The sequence below is a fragment of the Macaca mulatta genome, chromosome 6 (assembly GCF_049350105.2).
Source record: "Macaca mulatta isolate MMU2019108-1 chromosome 6, T2T-MMU8v2.0, whole genome shotgun sequence".
Classification (NCBI taxonomy): Eukaryota; Metazoa; Chordata; class Mammalia; order Primates; family Cercopithecidae; genus Macaca; species Macaca mulatta.
Genome location: NC_133411.1, coordinates 35,142,492 through 35,157,443, shown reverse-complemented (window position 1 = coordinate 35,157,443; position 14,952 = coordinate 35,142,492). Strand labels below are relative to the sequence as shown.

General features: G+C 41.4%; 1 protein-coding gene across 1 annotated transcript in view; it reads left to right on the top strand.

Moving 5' to 3' along the window:
• Positions 1-14,952, top strand: part of ADAMTS12 (ADAM metallopeptidase with thrombospondin type 1 motif 12) — a 377,381-nt gene that overhangs the window by 138,771 nt on the left and 223,658 nt on the right. The window contains exon 3 of the mRNA XM_015139808.3: positions 10,661-10,805. Within this exon, the coding sequence (XP_014995294.3) occupies positions 10,661-10,805 (145 nt within the window). The remainder of the gene's footprint in view (positions 1-10,660; positions 10,806-14,952) is intronic.

The window sequence follows — 14,952 nt, the reverse complement described above, 5'->3', positions numbered from 1 at the left end:
TTATTTATTTATTTATTTATTTATTTATTTATTATTTTGAGACGGAGTCTCACTCACTCTGTCACCCAGGCTGGAGTGCAGTGGCACGATCTTGGCACATTGCAACCTCCGTTTCTTGGGTTCAAGCGACTTTCCTGTCTCAGCCTCCTGAGTAGCTGGGACTACAGGCACATGCCACCACACCTGACTAATCTTGCATTTTTAGTAGAAATGGGGTTTCATCATATTGGTCCAGTTGGTCTCAAACTCCTGACCTCAGGTGATCCACCTGCCTCTCCCTCCCAAAGTGCTGGGATTATAGGTGTGAGCCACTGTGCCTGGCCCCGTTCTTTCTTAAACATGATTATTTCAGACTTTCTCAGCTCCTCTCCACCACCCCTTTAATGTTGTCTTCAAGGATGTGAAAGCCTATTAGACTAAGTGGGAAGATTTTTCTTGCCCCCAGCCAAAAAATACTACAGTTACTCAGACCTATTCTCCTTGCAGGGTAGTGGGGCATTACATATAACTAAAATGAATTTATTCTGCTATAATTATGATATTAGTGGGCCATAGAAAATGGAGACAGTGGGTGTGGGCACATTCTGTAAAGAAAGACCCTGTGGTAAGTCAAATCTTTCTTTGCCTTTTTGTTTTAGAGACATGATGCAGATATAAATATTTATTAATGTCCTCATTTATGTCTCTAACATCTCATTCAATCTCCTCTTCATTTTGCTACCCTTTCTCTGCTGTGACTCTCGGTGAGACCAACACTACCAAATTCCTCCTGGTTAGCCTATGTCCATCACTAAGCCATCAGAGATGATATTCCCCTCTATCCCAGATCATTGTGAAACATACCTGGAATGCTGTGTGTGAGGCCTTCACAGTAAGGAGGATGGTCACTACATGGCCACGGCAACAGCCTTGCCTGGCTGCTCCTCCTTCCAAGGTGGCAGCACTCCCTCATCAGGGATCCTTGCCCATCAGGGTGGGAGAAGGCGGCCCAGGGACATGTTCTCCTCAGCCTCGGAAGGGCTTTGTGTCCTTCCATTGAAGAATGGTTTCTGGTTTGAAAATGGTGAGCTACTGGGGTATTATGAAAAAGTAGTGCTGTGTCAAGGCTAAATCTACCATAATGGCTTTTTGCCTCCCCCGGGGAAAGTGCTTTCACTCCTGGAAGCCGGTTCTCTCCCATTGTTCTCCCTAATAACATGTTTCCTGGGCTCCCCATGTGCTAGCAAGTTTTCCTCTTCCTTTTAGTCGGACACTATTTTCTGGTGAGACATGGCAAATTTGGGTTTGTGGATTGCTGCTTAGAAGCACACACGCACACACACACACACACACACACACACACACACACAAAGCAAAGACAGAAATGATGAGAAGCAGAAAACTTTTCTGATAGAAGATTATTGGGTGCAAGATAAGTAGTAAGAAATGACCAGAAGACTCTGGCATTGCTCAGGGCTTCAAAGAACCATGTTTTCAGTGATGTCATTTATGGGGCTCCTACCCATGTCCCTGAGAACAGTGTTAGAGAGAAGTTCTGATGAGCTTTTTGGATGCTACAGTGTCTCTTAGTTGCTGCTCCTTGATTTCATTGGCTGTCCAGAAATTCATGGTTTGAGATGTCATGAAAATTCCTTTCCTAATTTTCAAGAAGCCCTGTCAAGTTCTTCAGCGTGTATATCAGTCCAGCTTCTTTCAGAATGCCCATTTTCTTCTTGACATGAAATAAATTCACATTTATTTTACATTTCAAATGCAAAACATTTATTCAGCCAGGGTACCTGCCTACTGGAATGTTTTTCAAATCTTTTTTTTTTTTGGCATCTTTTTATCGTCCTAGTCTGCCAAAATCTTATAGACATTGTGAACCTTGAATTCAGGGGAATTGTCTTCACAAACTGCAATCAACAATTGTCACAGTTGGAACTTCTTTTGATGAGGAAGGTTAACTAAGTGTTAATTGGGGCCATTACTAGTACTTCTCTATATCCTTAATGCTATGCCAGTTGGAGGTGGGAGGTGGGAGGTGAAAACAATTAAGCACCACATGATGGAAGAATGCAGTGCCTTCAAAAGGGTGGTACATGGATTATCTATAGCAGAAACCTCAGGATGCTTGCTACAGTGCAGATTCCTGGGCCTCACACTGGATTTACTGAATCTCTGTGCAGGGCTCCTGGGCATATGCATTTTTAACAAGCTCTTCATATGATTCTTTTGCACATTAAAACTAGGGAACCCCTGGACTAGCGGGTCACCTAATTAATGCCTTATTCTCTTTGGTGGTTGCATTTTTTATTTCTAAAGATCCACTTTATTGGACTGAATGGCTGTCTATCAATGACTTACTCTTCTTTCTGTAGGAACAATCGTTTGTGAATTTGTGGGAGCAGCTGTTGGGAATTAAAATGAAATAAATGTACTCACTTCCAAGTGCTATTAAGTGAGAAACAAAGATAATTAACTAAAAGGCAACTTTTCTAGTCTTATGTGAGCAGAGGGTTTTCTTCTAAAACCACAAACTGAGTATTTCCAGAAATAAACAACTGTTTTAACCATACTTCAGGATAAGGAAATGACTGATTTAGTCATGGAAGAGTCGAGATGCTGTCCATCAACATGAGGACATCCACAGAGACAGCAGATTGACTGAAGGCTGGCACTGTTTGGGGTCCTTTTCATGAATTACCTTATTTAGTTCTTGTCAGCAAAAACCATTTTGTCATGGTCATTTTACAGATGAGAAAACTGAGGCTCAGAGGAACAAAATTACTTGTGCAAAGCTACACTGCTTGTTAATGCTGGAATTGAGTGCTGAACTTAGCCTGTCTCCAAAGTCTGGCATCTTTTACTAGAGAAAAACAAACCATGCTATAGAATCTGCTTCCAGCAGGAAATACAGCAGGCCCGGACTTGGCATCCATGGTTGATTTAGAGACTTGGAAAGGAAGTCTTTTGAAGGTTTCAGCTCTAATTCTTTTGAAGAAATCTCAATTTGGGAATTTGCTTGATTCTGCCTGTAAGATGCCCTAAGAACCAATTTCTCAGGCTGAGAAGGTACCTGGGATGTGCTGGAGGCTTGATTAGAAGCCTCGGCCATGGTTTCCAGCTCTAAGACTCTATCAAAGACGAAAAAAGAGAAATTGATTAATTCTGTCCCTGCTCAGATTTTTCCAGATTCCGTCATCACTGGTTCTACCTAAGTTAGTGGGGTATCATCTGATCTGTTTTGTGTTAACTAAGGGCAGGCCTCTTCCTAGAGGAGAACAATTCTCCTCCCCTCCCTGCTTGTTGGTGAGACCCACAAGCTTTGTAGTTGTGAGAAAGTTGCCTCTGTGGCCATGAGGAGAGAGAGAGTTGGAGTTAACATGTATAGTGCCTTCTTATCCCACCAGTATCTGAATCTGGACTATGAGTTGGGCATGTTGGAGTATGTCCAACCTCCTGGCTCTGTCAACTCAGAGTCTGACAAATCCCTATGACAACTACTAACAATCTTTTCCATCTTGCTTCCTTCTCTCTACCCTTCTGCCATCAGATCCTGCCTACCCTGTCCATCGGTTCACACCTTCCTCCTTCTGCTCAGAATTTTGGTGACACTGACATCTGGAAATTTTAGTTTTACTTTTGTGGGAACGCTTTACCCCCTTGCACAAATCCACATCCTCTCTCTTCAGCCCTCAGGCAAGCCCACTGCCATTGTTTTTCTGAGAACAGTTGTTACTCCATTGCCTGCCTGCCATCAACTTCACTTCCTACTTCTGCTGAAGGAGTCTTGCTTTTGTTCATTATGCCCAGAGGCTGAATGTCAGAGTGTGGCCCCTTCTTGCAGCCTAGCGATGGCTCTGGATCAGCCTGGCAGTCCTCCCATCTGACTGTGTAGGCAGCACCTTTCTGCCTATTTGAGTTTCTCCAGTGTGGCAGGGGATAGCTTTTTAAAAAATGTCTTTGTCCATTTCTACAGAAACCCTTAACTTGTGGCCCAGGCATCCCTTAGACTATCACAGTAGTTAATATCATGGTAGCATATTAGCATAAGAGCTAATAGCGCAGTACACTTATCGGGTACTTACTATGTATGGATACTCGTCCAAGCACTTTACACTGACTCGTTTAATACACATGAAATCCTTTAATGAGTTAATAAGTTACTATCAGTATTCCTATTTATCAGATGAGGAAACTGAGGCCTAGGCTTCAGTTACTTGCAGCTAAGAGATGAGTCAAGCAAATGGACTCTAGAGTACCTGCTTTCAAAGCACCACTTTATACTGTGTTTGCCGTAGATGATGCTATGATGAAATGAGAAACTGTGCATTTATTGAGCACCTACCATATGCCAAAACCTCTGCTAGGCATTTTACATATAGTGTCTCTGATAGTCATAACGCTGCAAGTTAAAATAGATTTTGCCCCATCTTACAGATGAGACAGCTGGGGCTCAATGTGTTATGCCGTGGGTCCAAGATCACACACCTCATACTGTTTCTGTTAAACCCTATCATACGTTTTTGATCCTTTGTTCTTTTGGAATCCATTTTGTCCATTTTCCAACAAAGGGATATTTTTGCCCACCACTTGGATTCTGAGCTGCCAGCCAGTGGATGTGGTCTTGTGTATGTTAGGGTTGTATTAGGCTCCTTCAAAAAGCAACTGAGAGGGATGTTGATGTTTCAGGGCTCTCAGGGTACAACTCCCTCTAGAAGTGGAACCCAGCTTCCACTTCTGCATGATCACAGCCCCAGTCCCAGGTTCCTACTAGAACATCTGTTGCCATTCCATTCTGTCCTCGGGACAGTGGCAGCCCCCTCCCATAGCCCTTATCATGTTACATTTATTCCCAATGATTCATTTGAATTTTTGTGAATGTTGCATTTTTTTTATATCCAGGTGTTTCTATTGATTCTCTCAAGTCTGTGTGCAGTACACGGCTGTTCCCAGTCTGGCCCCTGATGTATTTGCTCATGAAACCAAACCATTATAGTGAAGTAGGTCACATTTTTGCGGTTCATTTTCTTTTAAGGCAAGTGCTTAAACTGGCCGGCCCTGATGACAGCTCTCATCACTATAGATGAATATGCTTATGATTATGAATCTCTCTCTTTCCTTACTTGGCCAATCTTTACAAATAAGCTGTCCAATATTGGAGCCACTAACTGCCTGTGGCTGCTTAAATTTAAGCTAATTAAATTTAAATAAAATTAAAAATTCAGCTTCTCTATTGCATTGGCTATATCTCAAGTGCTCAACAGTCACATGGGGTTCGTGGCTTCCAAATTGGACATTGCAGATAGAGAACGTCTTCATCACCACAGGAAGTTCTGTTGGACAGAGCTGTTTTAGGGCAGAGGGACCAGCTCTGTTGTGTTGCTGTATCCCTAATACCTGCTTGGCACGTGGTAACTATCAGGCGGATACACCAATGTCTTCCTGGCTTCAGTCCATATTTCCTGAAACCACATGAGTTACTAGGGCTGCCCAGACTCATATGCAAAATCTTCATGAATTGATGACATCGTTGGTCACTGTCTTCACTGGCTTCATGGAGGCCACTTAGGCATCACAGCAGAGGGTAGGGTGTGCTGGGGGAAGTCTTCCCAGTGATCCTACTCCCACCTCTCTTTATTCTGAGGCTTCTGTAATCTCTTGACTTATCCTTTCTGCTGGCTTATGATTTTGGCTGTGTATTACATGAGAAAAAAACTGTCTCTTGCAAACCAGCAACAAGAAATAGTAATTCAGAGAGCCTCTCATGGCTTTAGGACTGTGCCAAGTGTTCCGGAGTCTGTAGAAGTTCAATCTTGGCTTCACTGTCTAAAAGCAGCCACTCTCACTGGCCTCTGAAACACAGTGCTAGAATCCATAGCACCCATGGAAGAACCGCTCCCGTGAGGGCTGTGTTCTGTGGGGAAGGGCTCTGTGACACAGGACTTCAGGTCTGGGCTCTAGGCTCAGTGCCACCAGAGGCCATGGGTTTGCCTCTTGAATTGTGTGAACACTAAGTCCTTTTCAGCATAAAATTACCCCGGGCTTTGCTGTTCCCTTCCCTACTTGTTAATGAATATCAGCCTTGTCTTCCTGGCTGGATTGTATATAAACCTTGAGGGCAGGGTCAGTACCTTTCTTAGCCCTCTCAGCGCAGGGCTGATCCTATGATAGATATAGATTGATACTTTGTAAGAGAAATATTTGGGGTGCTATTTTATCCTTTTTCTTGTCTATATGATGGGGAACAGGTGATGTCTTTTCCAGTGCTTCATATACTATAATTGGGTACCTTGGGTACCTCTTTAGCCCCAATTAGTTTTTCTGTTCTTGATTTCAGAATGTATTGTGTTGTCTTTATCGCTACAGGAATAAACAAATTCATCTGGTAACATCTGTGATTTTCAAATGAGTAAAAGGAATTTTCAAGGCAGGGTGATGGGTTTCGGAAGCACAGTTCCATCACACAAGTCCAGGGGGTGCCTTCATGTGTCTTTTACACTATCATTGGCTCTTACCCTTCGGGCTTTACCTGTGGTACTCCAGAAGGCACAATAGCATGGGGTAGGTGACTCTTCAAGGTCTCTAGTCTCTGTGACTCTAGAACATTCTATTCACAAATTCCATATAAGATGCTGCCAGCTTCCCACTAAACCCCAGATCACTGTCACTAATTGAAGTAAATATCACATACATCAAGATGACTAATATGTTGATGCAAGTTGAAGGGAAGGAGGAAAGATTATGGGCAACTCTTCTCACTCTGGGACTATTCTGAAGAGTGAGACAATCCTTCCCTATCCTTCCTCATTAAAGAGCAGTGGAGGTCAAATACCAGCTGGCTCACACCAATGCATCTCAGCCTTTGGTCTTATCCCCACCATCTGGGCTTGCTGTATTTCTCCTAACGCAATATGAAGAGTCTGATTTAATAGGCCAGGGGAAATTCAACCCCTGTAACAAAATATTTTTTATTGGTCAGCCCCTAACTCTTGAAATGAACCAGTAGCCTTTTTGTGTTTGTGTGTATATCACATAATTTTTCCTCCAAACAATTCAAAATAGGCTCAAAACTGACATTGGAAATCAGGATCATTGTTACCCATGGGGGATGTCATTGATCTGGAGAAGGAACAGGGAGTCTCTGAGCTGCTGGTAATGTTCTATCTCTGCATCTAGGTGTTCCTTTTATAAAAGATTTATGGGGATTTACAATTAGGATTTTGTACATCTCTCCATATGTTTATAATGCTTCAAAATAAAGTTTATTTTAAACAGTTTTTAGTGGACTTGGGAAGCATTCACAGATTTTTATTTTATTTATTTATTTATTTATTTATTTATTTATTTATTTATTTATTTTATTTTATTTTTTGAGACGGAGTTTCGTTCGCTCTTGTCTCCCAGGCTGGAGTACAATGGCGCAATCTCGGCTCACTGCAACCTCCATCTCCCAGGCTCAAGCAATTCTCCTGCCTCAGCCTCCCAGATAGCTGGGATTACAGGTGTGTGCCACCACACCTGGCTAATTTTTGTAGTTTTAGTAGAGATAGGGTTTCACCATGCTGTTTCACCATGTTGGCCAGGCTGGACTCAAACTCCTGACCTTGGGTGATCCACCTACATTGGCCTCCCAAAGCGCTGGGATTACAGGCATGAGCCACCGTGCCCAGCCAGATATTTTTAACTTAATTAAAACAGGTAGGTGAGTTTATTTCCAGAAGAGAGTTAGCAGTATGCAGAGACTCCTGGATACCAGGTGGGAGAAGAGCAGATGACATGGGGGGTGAAGGGGCATGTTTATCTTGGAGCTTTAGCCTATGATTCATCCTGCCCAGGTTCTTCTGAATGCCCAGTGTAAGTCCACACTAAATTGGATACTTTTTCCTCAATTCCATTTCCATTCTCCTTTAAAGATGTAAGAGAAGTGAGCAGGTTGCAAAGAAGACCGAAATGGAAACTATTTTCTTTGGTTCAGGTACAGACCTGGTAACCGAAGAAGGTGGTTCTCTTGGGCAATTTGCTTCAGGGAAAGTAGGAGCCAGCCCTTTCTTTGGAAAGCAAACCATGGGTGATTTTTTTCTAGCATGACGCTAGCTCCAGTTAGATGAGAGGAGACCAATAAACTGGGCTCACCTGGGTACTAGATGTACAAAGCTCTGCGTTTATATGTTGGGAGAGAGAAGAGGTACAGAGTTTAGCTGAGGAATTCCCCACCTCTCTCTCCCCACAGCTGCTTCATCCCCTCTCCTACCTGTTCCCTTCTCCATGACAAACACACAGGATCATGGGACCAGCAGCCTACTTGCATGTCAGCAGATCTCCGGCTTCTCTTCTAGCGGATGAGTCAGCAGCTCTCACAGGTGTCCAGGTAGCTTCTGAGAAACATTGAGGTTGAATAGGTGATTTCCACGTGCACCCTGGCAAGACCACCTAGTGGAGGAATGCAAATGGAGTAAGCCTTTAGGAAGATGCTGGTTTGGTTCTCAGGCATTCTCATTCATGTTGCGTGTAAAATGGTTATTATGTCCTCAAGTGGAGTCCCATCTGTTTCTTCTGTGCCAGTCGGGTCCAAAATTTGAGACTGAAGAAACACCAATAACTCCTTCATCTTGGTGGTATCTTTTGTAGTTTTTCTCCTTCAAGGACATCAGTATTGGGCTGATAGCAGGTGCACTAAGGGCCGCGAGGTCCAGTCATCCTTGAGGACTCCTGGACTTCTGCTTTGTTTCCATGGAATAAATGAGCTTTCTGACAACAGGTTCACATTCTCCTCTTGTGCCTGGTCTCTGACTCAGAAGAGAAATGGAACCAAAGCTCAGTAATGTACAGAGTCTGTTTCCCGCTATTTTATGGCAGTTATTTCACAACTGTCTTTGGGTCTTGTCTATTCTTCCTTCCTGTTCCAGAGATTTTCCTCAGAGACAGATACTGAAAAAAATGTCTTGTTTTCTCAGCAATGTCAGCATAAAAGCAAATTGTGTCAGATGTAACTGCTATTGGAGCTGGTAGTTAAAGTATTACCCCTCTGCATTTATAAAGCAGTTTGCATGGCACTTTTACAAGCTTCACCTCGTTTGATTCCCCTAACAGCCCTATGAGGTAGTAGGTGTTGCCCCCTTTTACAGAAGAGGGCTTTGTGCCTCAAAAAGTTTGCATGACCCATTTGAGGTCACACAGCTGTTCTTATTACTCCCAGTAAAGTGCTCTATTTTTTTCTATGGTGCTTATTATTAAATAAATTCCAAGGTCAGCAATCAAAATAGGAAGCCGATTGTGAGGTTTGTGTTAAGATCTGGTTACATTACTGTCTACAGTGAAGCACACATTTTGGAAAGACTCCCAAGTCTAGAGCTGTCCGGTGGAGACCAGCATTCCTCTTTGTTGGTGCCCCTCTTGCCTCCTGACTGTGGGGGCTCCTCAGCTTGTCTTCAGACTCATCTGCAGAGCAGGAAGCCTTGAGTTACTGAGGAATAGTGAAAGGAGCTTGAACCTTGAAAGCCTTGTGCAGTTTCCTTAAGCCCCCATGTTTCCAAGTTCAGTTTTGCAACCTTAACATTTACTGAACTGCTATATTGACTCTGGAGACCCTATTGCAATAAACTGACATAGAATCAGAGATCCAGAAAGAGCCTAATGGTAGGTGAGACTATGAGCCAGGCCCTCTTCTAAGACCTTTGCCTATATTAACTCATTTACTCTTCATAGCAACCCTTGATTTATCCTATTTTTCAGCTGAGAAATTAAAAACTCAGCCAGTCACTTGCTCCCTATTGCATGGAGGAGTTATTTAGTTTGAACCCAGTTTAATTCCCTAGTCTGAGCTCCTGATCACTTTAATGTGATGCCCCAAGCAGTCCGTCTAGGTCAGTTCCTTTGTTACATAGACTTAGCGTTGAGATCCTGAGAGTTAAACCCGGATTCTTAGGAGATCATTGACAAAGCAGTTTTCTAAGCACCTCAAATGAGCACTAAACATTTTCCTGAAAGGACAAGAGAGTTGTAGGTTAGAGCACATCTAGACCTGACCTCTAAAAGGAGTTACTCTTTGGCCAGTGTTCTGTAGCATGTCACTGATTTTCATATCTGTGAAATGAGAACGTCCCCCTTTCCCTAGAAACTGACAGAGGGCTTTCTGCCGTAGGCCCCTGAAACTCAGTCTCAGATCAAGGACTTTGTATTATGTTTCTTCGTTTTCTTGAGTGAAGAGTGCCATTAAACACTCAGTTGTGTGAATATGTGGCTGGGCTACACCCATGCAGGCAAATGTTCTAAAAGTTGTCAATGGAGTGTGGGACATAGGTCCCAACTCCATAATAGAACAACTGGGAAACACTGGATCTTCATTTGGGATCCATAGATACCCAGCAATGGGTTTTAGAGGAATCTGTGAACCTAAAGAATTGTAGGCTGCATTTCGGATTCATGTGTACATGTGTACTTTTTTCAATAAGGTCACAAAGGGATCTGTGACTCCCAAATATTTAGTAATGATGACTATAAAGGTATTTCACTAAATTATTTGCATGTAACTCTTCTATGAGATCAAACAGCAGACTCTGAAAGCACTGGTCTTAGGAGTTTCAGAGATACTCATAAGCTGTAGAATTTTTCACTTTGCTTTTTGTATGTGTATAGAATTGGTTAAAATAAACTTTCTTGTTGAATGTATTTACAGACTGGATTTTTCCAACTACCACATGGAGACTTTTTCATTGAACCCGTGAAGAAGCACCCATTGGTTGAGGGAGGGTACCACCCGCACATCGTTTACAGGAGGCAGAAAGTTCCAGAAACCAAGGAGCCAACCTGTGGATTAAACGGTATTGTGACTCACATGTCCTCCTGGATTGAGGAATCTGTTTTGTTGTTTTGGTTGTTTTATTAAAACATGACCTATTCTTATTCAAGTCTCTTATCTCCTCTGTATTCTTTTTTTTAAATATCTTCATGACATTCAAATCTCTTGTGTATTCTGTTGCCAGAAAGTGTACATTCTTGTTGGTTGTATAAACCCTTTCAATTGTCAATACTTGAGTCTCTGCATATTCTTAATGAGAAGGAAATGAAAGCATCTTTGCCACATTAATTGATGATACTTATAAGACATTTATAATGAATTTAAAAAAAAAAAACTCTTCTGAATAGTGTAGAGGAAAATAGTTAAAATAAAGATGTAATGATTTTCAGTATTAGCAGTGTTATAATACATTAGTATAGAATATTACCAGACAGCTTGTCACATCTGCATATGGAAGGCAGATTTAAATGTTTGATGATGCTGATAATAATGTGTGAAGAAAAACTGAAAAAATTATCAACACATTGTCAGATGATGAATTCAGTAAAGCCTCTTTCGGCTACACAGTGTCATGTCTGCAGTTTGCTGAGCTGCGTTCCCTGTCCTTAAGCCCCAAGAATGATCTGAATTGGTCCTCTTGGCCTTGTCCCAAATAATTTCAGGTAGTTTTCAGAAGTAAACTGATGCAAGTCACTTCCTTGCAACTCCCACATTCTTCTTAGTGTGTAGGAGATAATAAACTATGCATTCGTTTATCACGATTGGGAATCGGGACAGTTTCTTAAATATTATATAATATCTCCTTTCTTCAGAGAAGAAAACAATGCCAGAGGGGCCGTTAACAAAAGGAATCCCTAACATTATTTATGTGTCTTGAGGATTTGGAAACTGTAGACCTCAAAGGGAAAACAGATGATGAGGGAGTGAGGAAAGGTAGATTCTGAAAAGGGCAGGAGGGACTCAGAACTGGAGCTTTGCAAATAGGAGAATGAAAGGACAAGGGGACAAGCGACTTCCCTACAGACTTCACCCAGACCCTATGCCAGATAGCAACTTCCTTGGGAGTTTCTTCTATCATCTTAGCCGAGCATGTAAGCAATAAGAAACTTTTGAGTCTAAAATGTTTTCTGTACACAAAAACAGACAACTGCTTTAAATTGTTAACTTGATTAAGCTACTGCAGCTTTGTTTTAAATTAGATAACTTACTGGCTAAATCCTCTAACAAGTATCAAGAAAAGGGATGAAATAGATCATGTGGCTGATTTGAGTGATAAAGGTATCAATACAGATAAGTTAGTCTCAATGTGAATATCTAGCGTCCTCTTGTTTGTCGTTGATCTATCACCTGGATAATTGCCCAGTTCTATTACACTCTGGGTGATGGGGAACACTTTGTGATCTGGTACCTTTTAAATCCCTAGAATGTCAATACGGTGGAGAAAGTTACTAGCATAGTGAGTGAACTTGGCTGGACACTCGCTCCTGTAGGCATCCTTGCTCTGTGAAATGAGTGAGGCTATTCCTCATCTACCCACCTTGAACACCGCTCTCTCACAACTCCCCTATTGAGGCAGAGTTAATTACAAATGAATTGAGAATAGCAAATATTTAGTCATGAAAACAGAAGGGATGGATGGGAAAAGAGTGGGGTTTACAAATATCAAGGCCCCCTATTAAGGCATGGGCAACTCCACAATTACAACGTTTGTCATCCCATTTCATGTTGTGCTTCTAGGCCAGTCTCAAGACTTTCCACTTCTAAAGAACCTTCTCTGATTAATGCCATACAATCTTTGCCTTGCTAATTTCTCCACCAGATGGGATTTCTCCACCAGATAGAATTTCCACCAGTTGTAATTTCTCCACCTTTGTATCTTGAGGTACTAAGCAAGTATGAGAGAGTATCTGGTATAGAAATTCACAAAAAAGACACTCTCTTACATCTGCTTAGTACCCCAGTACACTCTGGGGTACTAAGAATTGAAGAGCTCTACTAGAAGAACCTTTGAGGGTGCCTTATGTAGCTTCCTTCCTTCTTTCACCAAAGAGATAGTTGTGTCTCAGAGAAGGGAGAGAATTGTCAAAAGCATCAGAGTAATTGGTGCCAGAATATAGCCAAGCTCACGAGTCACAGTTCTATTCTACCTGAAGCTTTATACGGTCTCCGGTTTACTTTTTAAGTCTTCCTTGAATATAAACCTTGTTTCATCAATAATTCTCACAAGCCCTATTAGAATAGGTATTCCCTCCCCAGTCAGTGTGTAACAGAGGGTTCAGTGCAAAGTAGGAATTCAGTAAGTCATCAAAAAGGAACTGACAAAGGGTATTTCATAGCCAAGAAGGTGAAGCTAGAGTGTATTAGTGTCTAATATATATGTCACTCATGGAAAGAAAAAAGAAACATGCCTTTTCCAAATATTGAGGAAGTATCAACTGTGTGTGATCATTTCTCTTCCTCAGACAATACGTGTAATGTATAGCTACTGTTTGAACAGTAGGTAGAGATTCAAGAATTGCTAATGTGCTTGTGACTATTCTTAAACCACACATGACGTTTAAAATGTTTAAATCTTGGTATAATGAAATGTTCTTGGCCTTGCTAAACCAGGTAATTGCAGTGTTCTTATACTATATTGCCCTGCAGAGAGGACAGAATTAACTGACAGTAGTGGTATCATTAACCAACATTAAAGCACGTTTCATGCAGGTCAGTTGATGTTGCCAGACTGAATCACTGTGATTATACGAAGAAAAGATCACCTTTACCATATATAAAGCATTTTTCTTTTGTAATGTTCAAAGAGGAACACTCTAGATATTGAAGAAAGATGTAATTTAAAAGTACCCCAGTGCTTCAAGAGAGAAAAAACATCAATTCATTTCTCCTAAAATCTGTCCTTTCACTCATTTTTATTTCCCACACACAAAGGTGCCCAAGTGTCACAATATGTCCCTTATCAATGTGACTTAATTTCTATTTTTCAGGCCTTTAATGTGATGCTATTTTGTTTTTGATTTGCTCAATTTTAGCTACATTTTCTTAAGTTGTTATGCTAGCTTTGTTTGCTTTTCTAAGCCTTATGTTTGGTAAGCCCTGCTGAAATTCTTGTTTCCTCTAAGATCGACTTTCTAGAATCTACGGTAAACAGTGGGAAAATATAGCTTGCCTGAATTAAATCCAGGGGAAATTTCAAAACCTCGTTTTATCAGTGGAGACAAGCTCCTTTCTCTAAGGCTTTTTGGTGAGAACATGATCACACTGGGATTTGAGTGGTGTTAGATGGAAGTCTCTGTGGGAACTTTTGTTCCAGAAATCTGGGGAAGAAGAATGAACACTGGTCAGATCAATCAGATGAGAACAGATACTGGGTCATCTATGGCAGAAAAGGGTCCTGGCAGGTAAGGTCGGAGTCTGGGATTTCATGCATTAGGACTCTAGGCTAGAAAAACAGGGTCTGGCTCCTGGCATACATGCTTGTGTCCAAAATATATTCATTCATTCAACAAATATCCATGAGGTATCTTCTTTGCACCAGGTTTTTCCTAGGGTGTTTGGGTAGAATTGTAAATAGAATATAGCTCTTTGTCTGAAGCACTGACAGCTTGGGTATAGGACATGAGTAAGTAGAGATCTAGTCCTGGCTTTATCTTTATAATATATAGTAAGACCAACAAGAGATTTGGAATCTTAAGGACAGTTTTGTACTTTTTGCTACACAATATTGGGTTGCTAGGACATGTAGCTATAATTCATTCATCTTCTCTTCTGTAGAATTTCCATCTCATGGTTCTTTCACACTCGATCCAGTCTCCTTTGAGTAGATCTGAACTGCTTGCAGGCTTGGGCTATTATACATTATGTTGAAAAGAACCTTCTTGTCCATATTTCCTAGTACACAGGTTCATAGATATTCCAGTACTGGGTTCATTCCACCCAGTAGTGGAATGAAATTAGTAACCAATAAGATAAATATGTCTATGACTTTAACAGATAATGCAAAATTGTTCAAGAGCAGTGAACAAGAGTTTCCATTTTTCCATATTCTATCTAGTACTTGGCATTCTCACTTTTACATGTAGTTAGTCTGGTGAATATGAAGTGGTATCTCAATATGTTTAATGTTAAAATCACACATATCCTCTTGTGAATTTGGGCCCTAATCTATG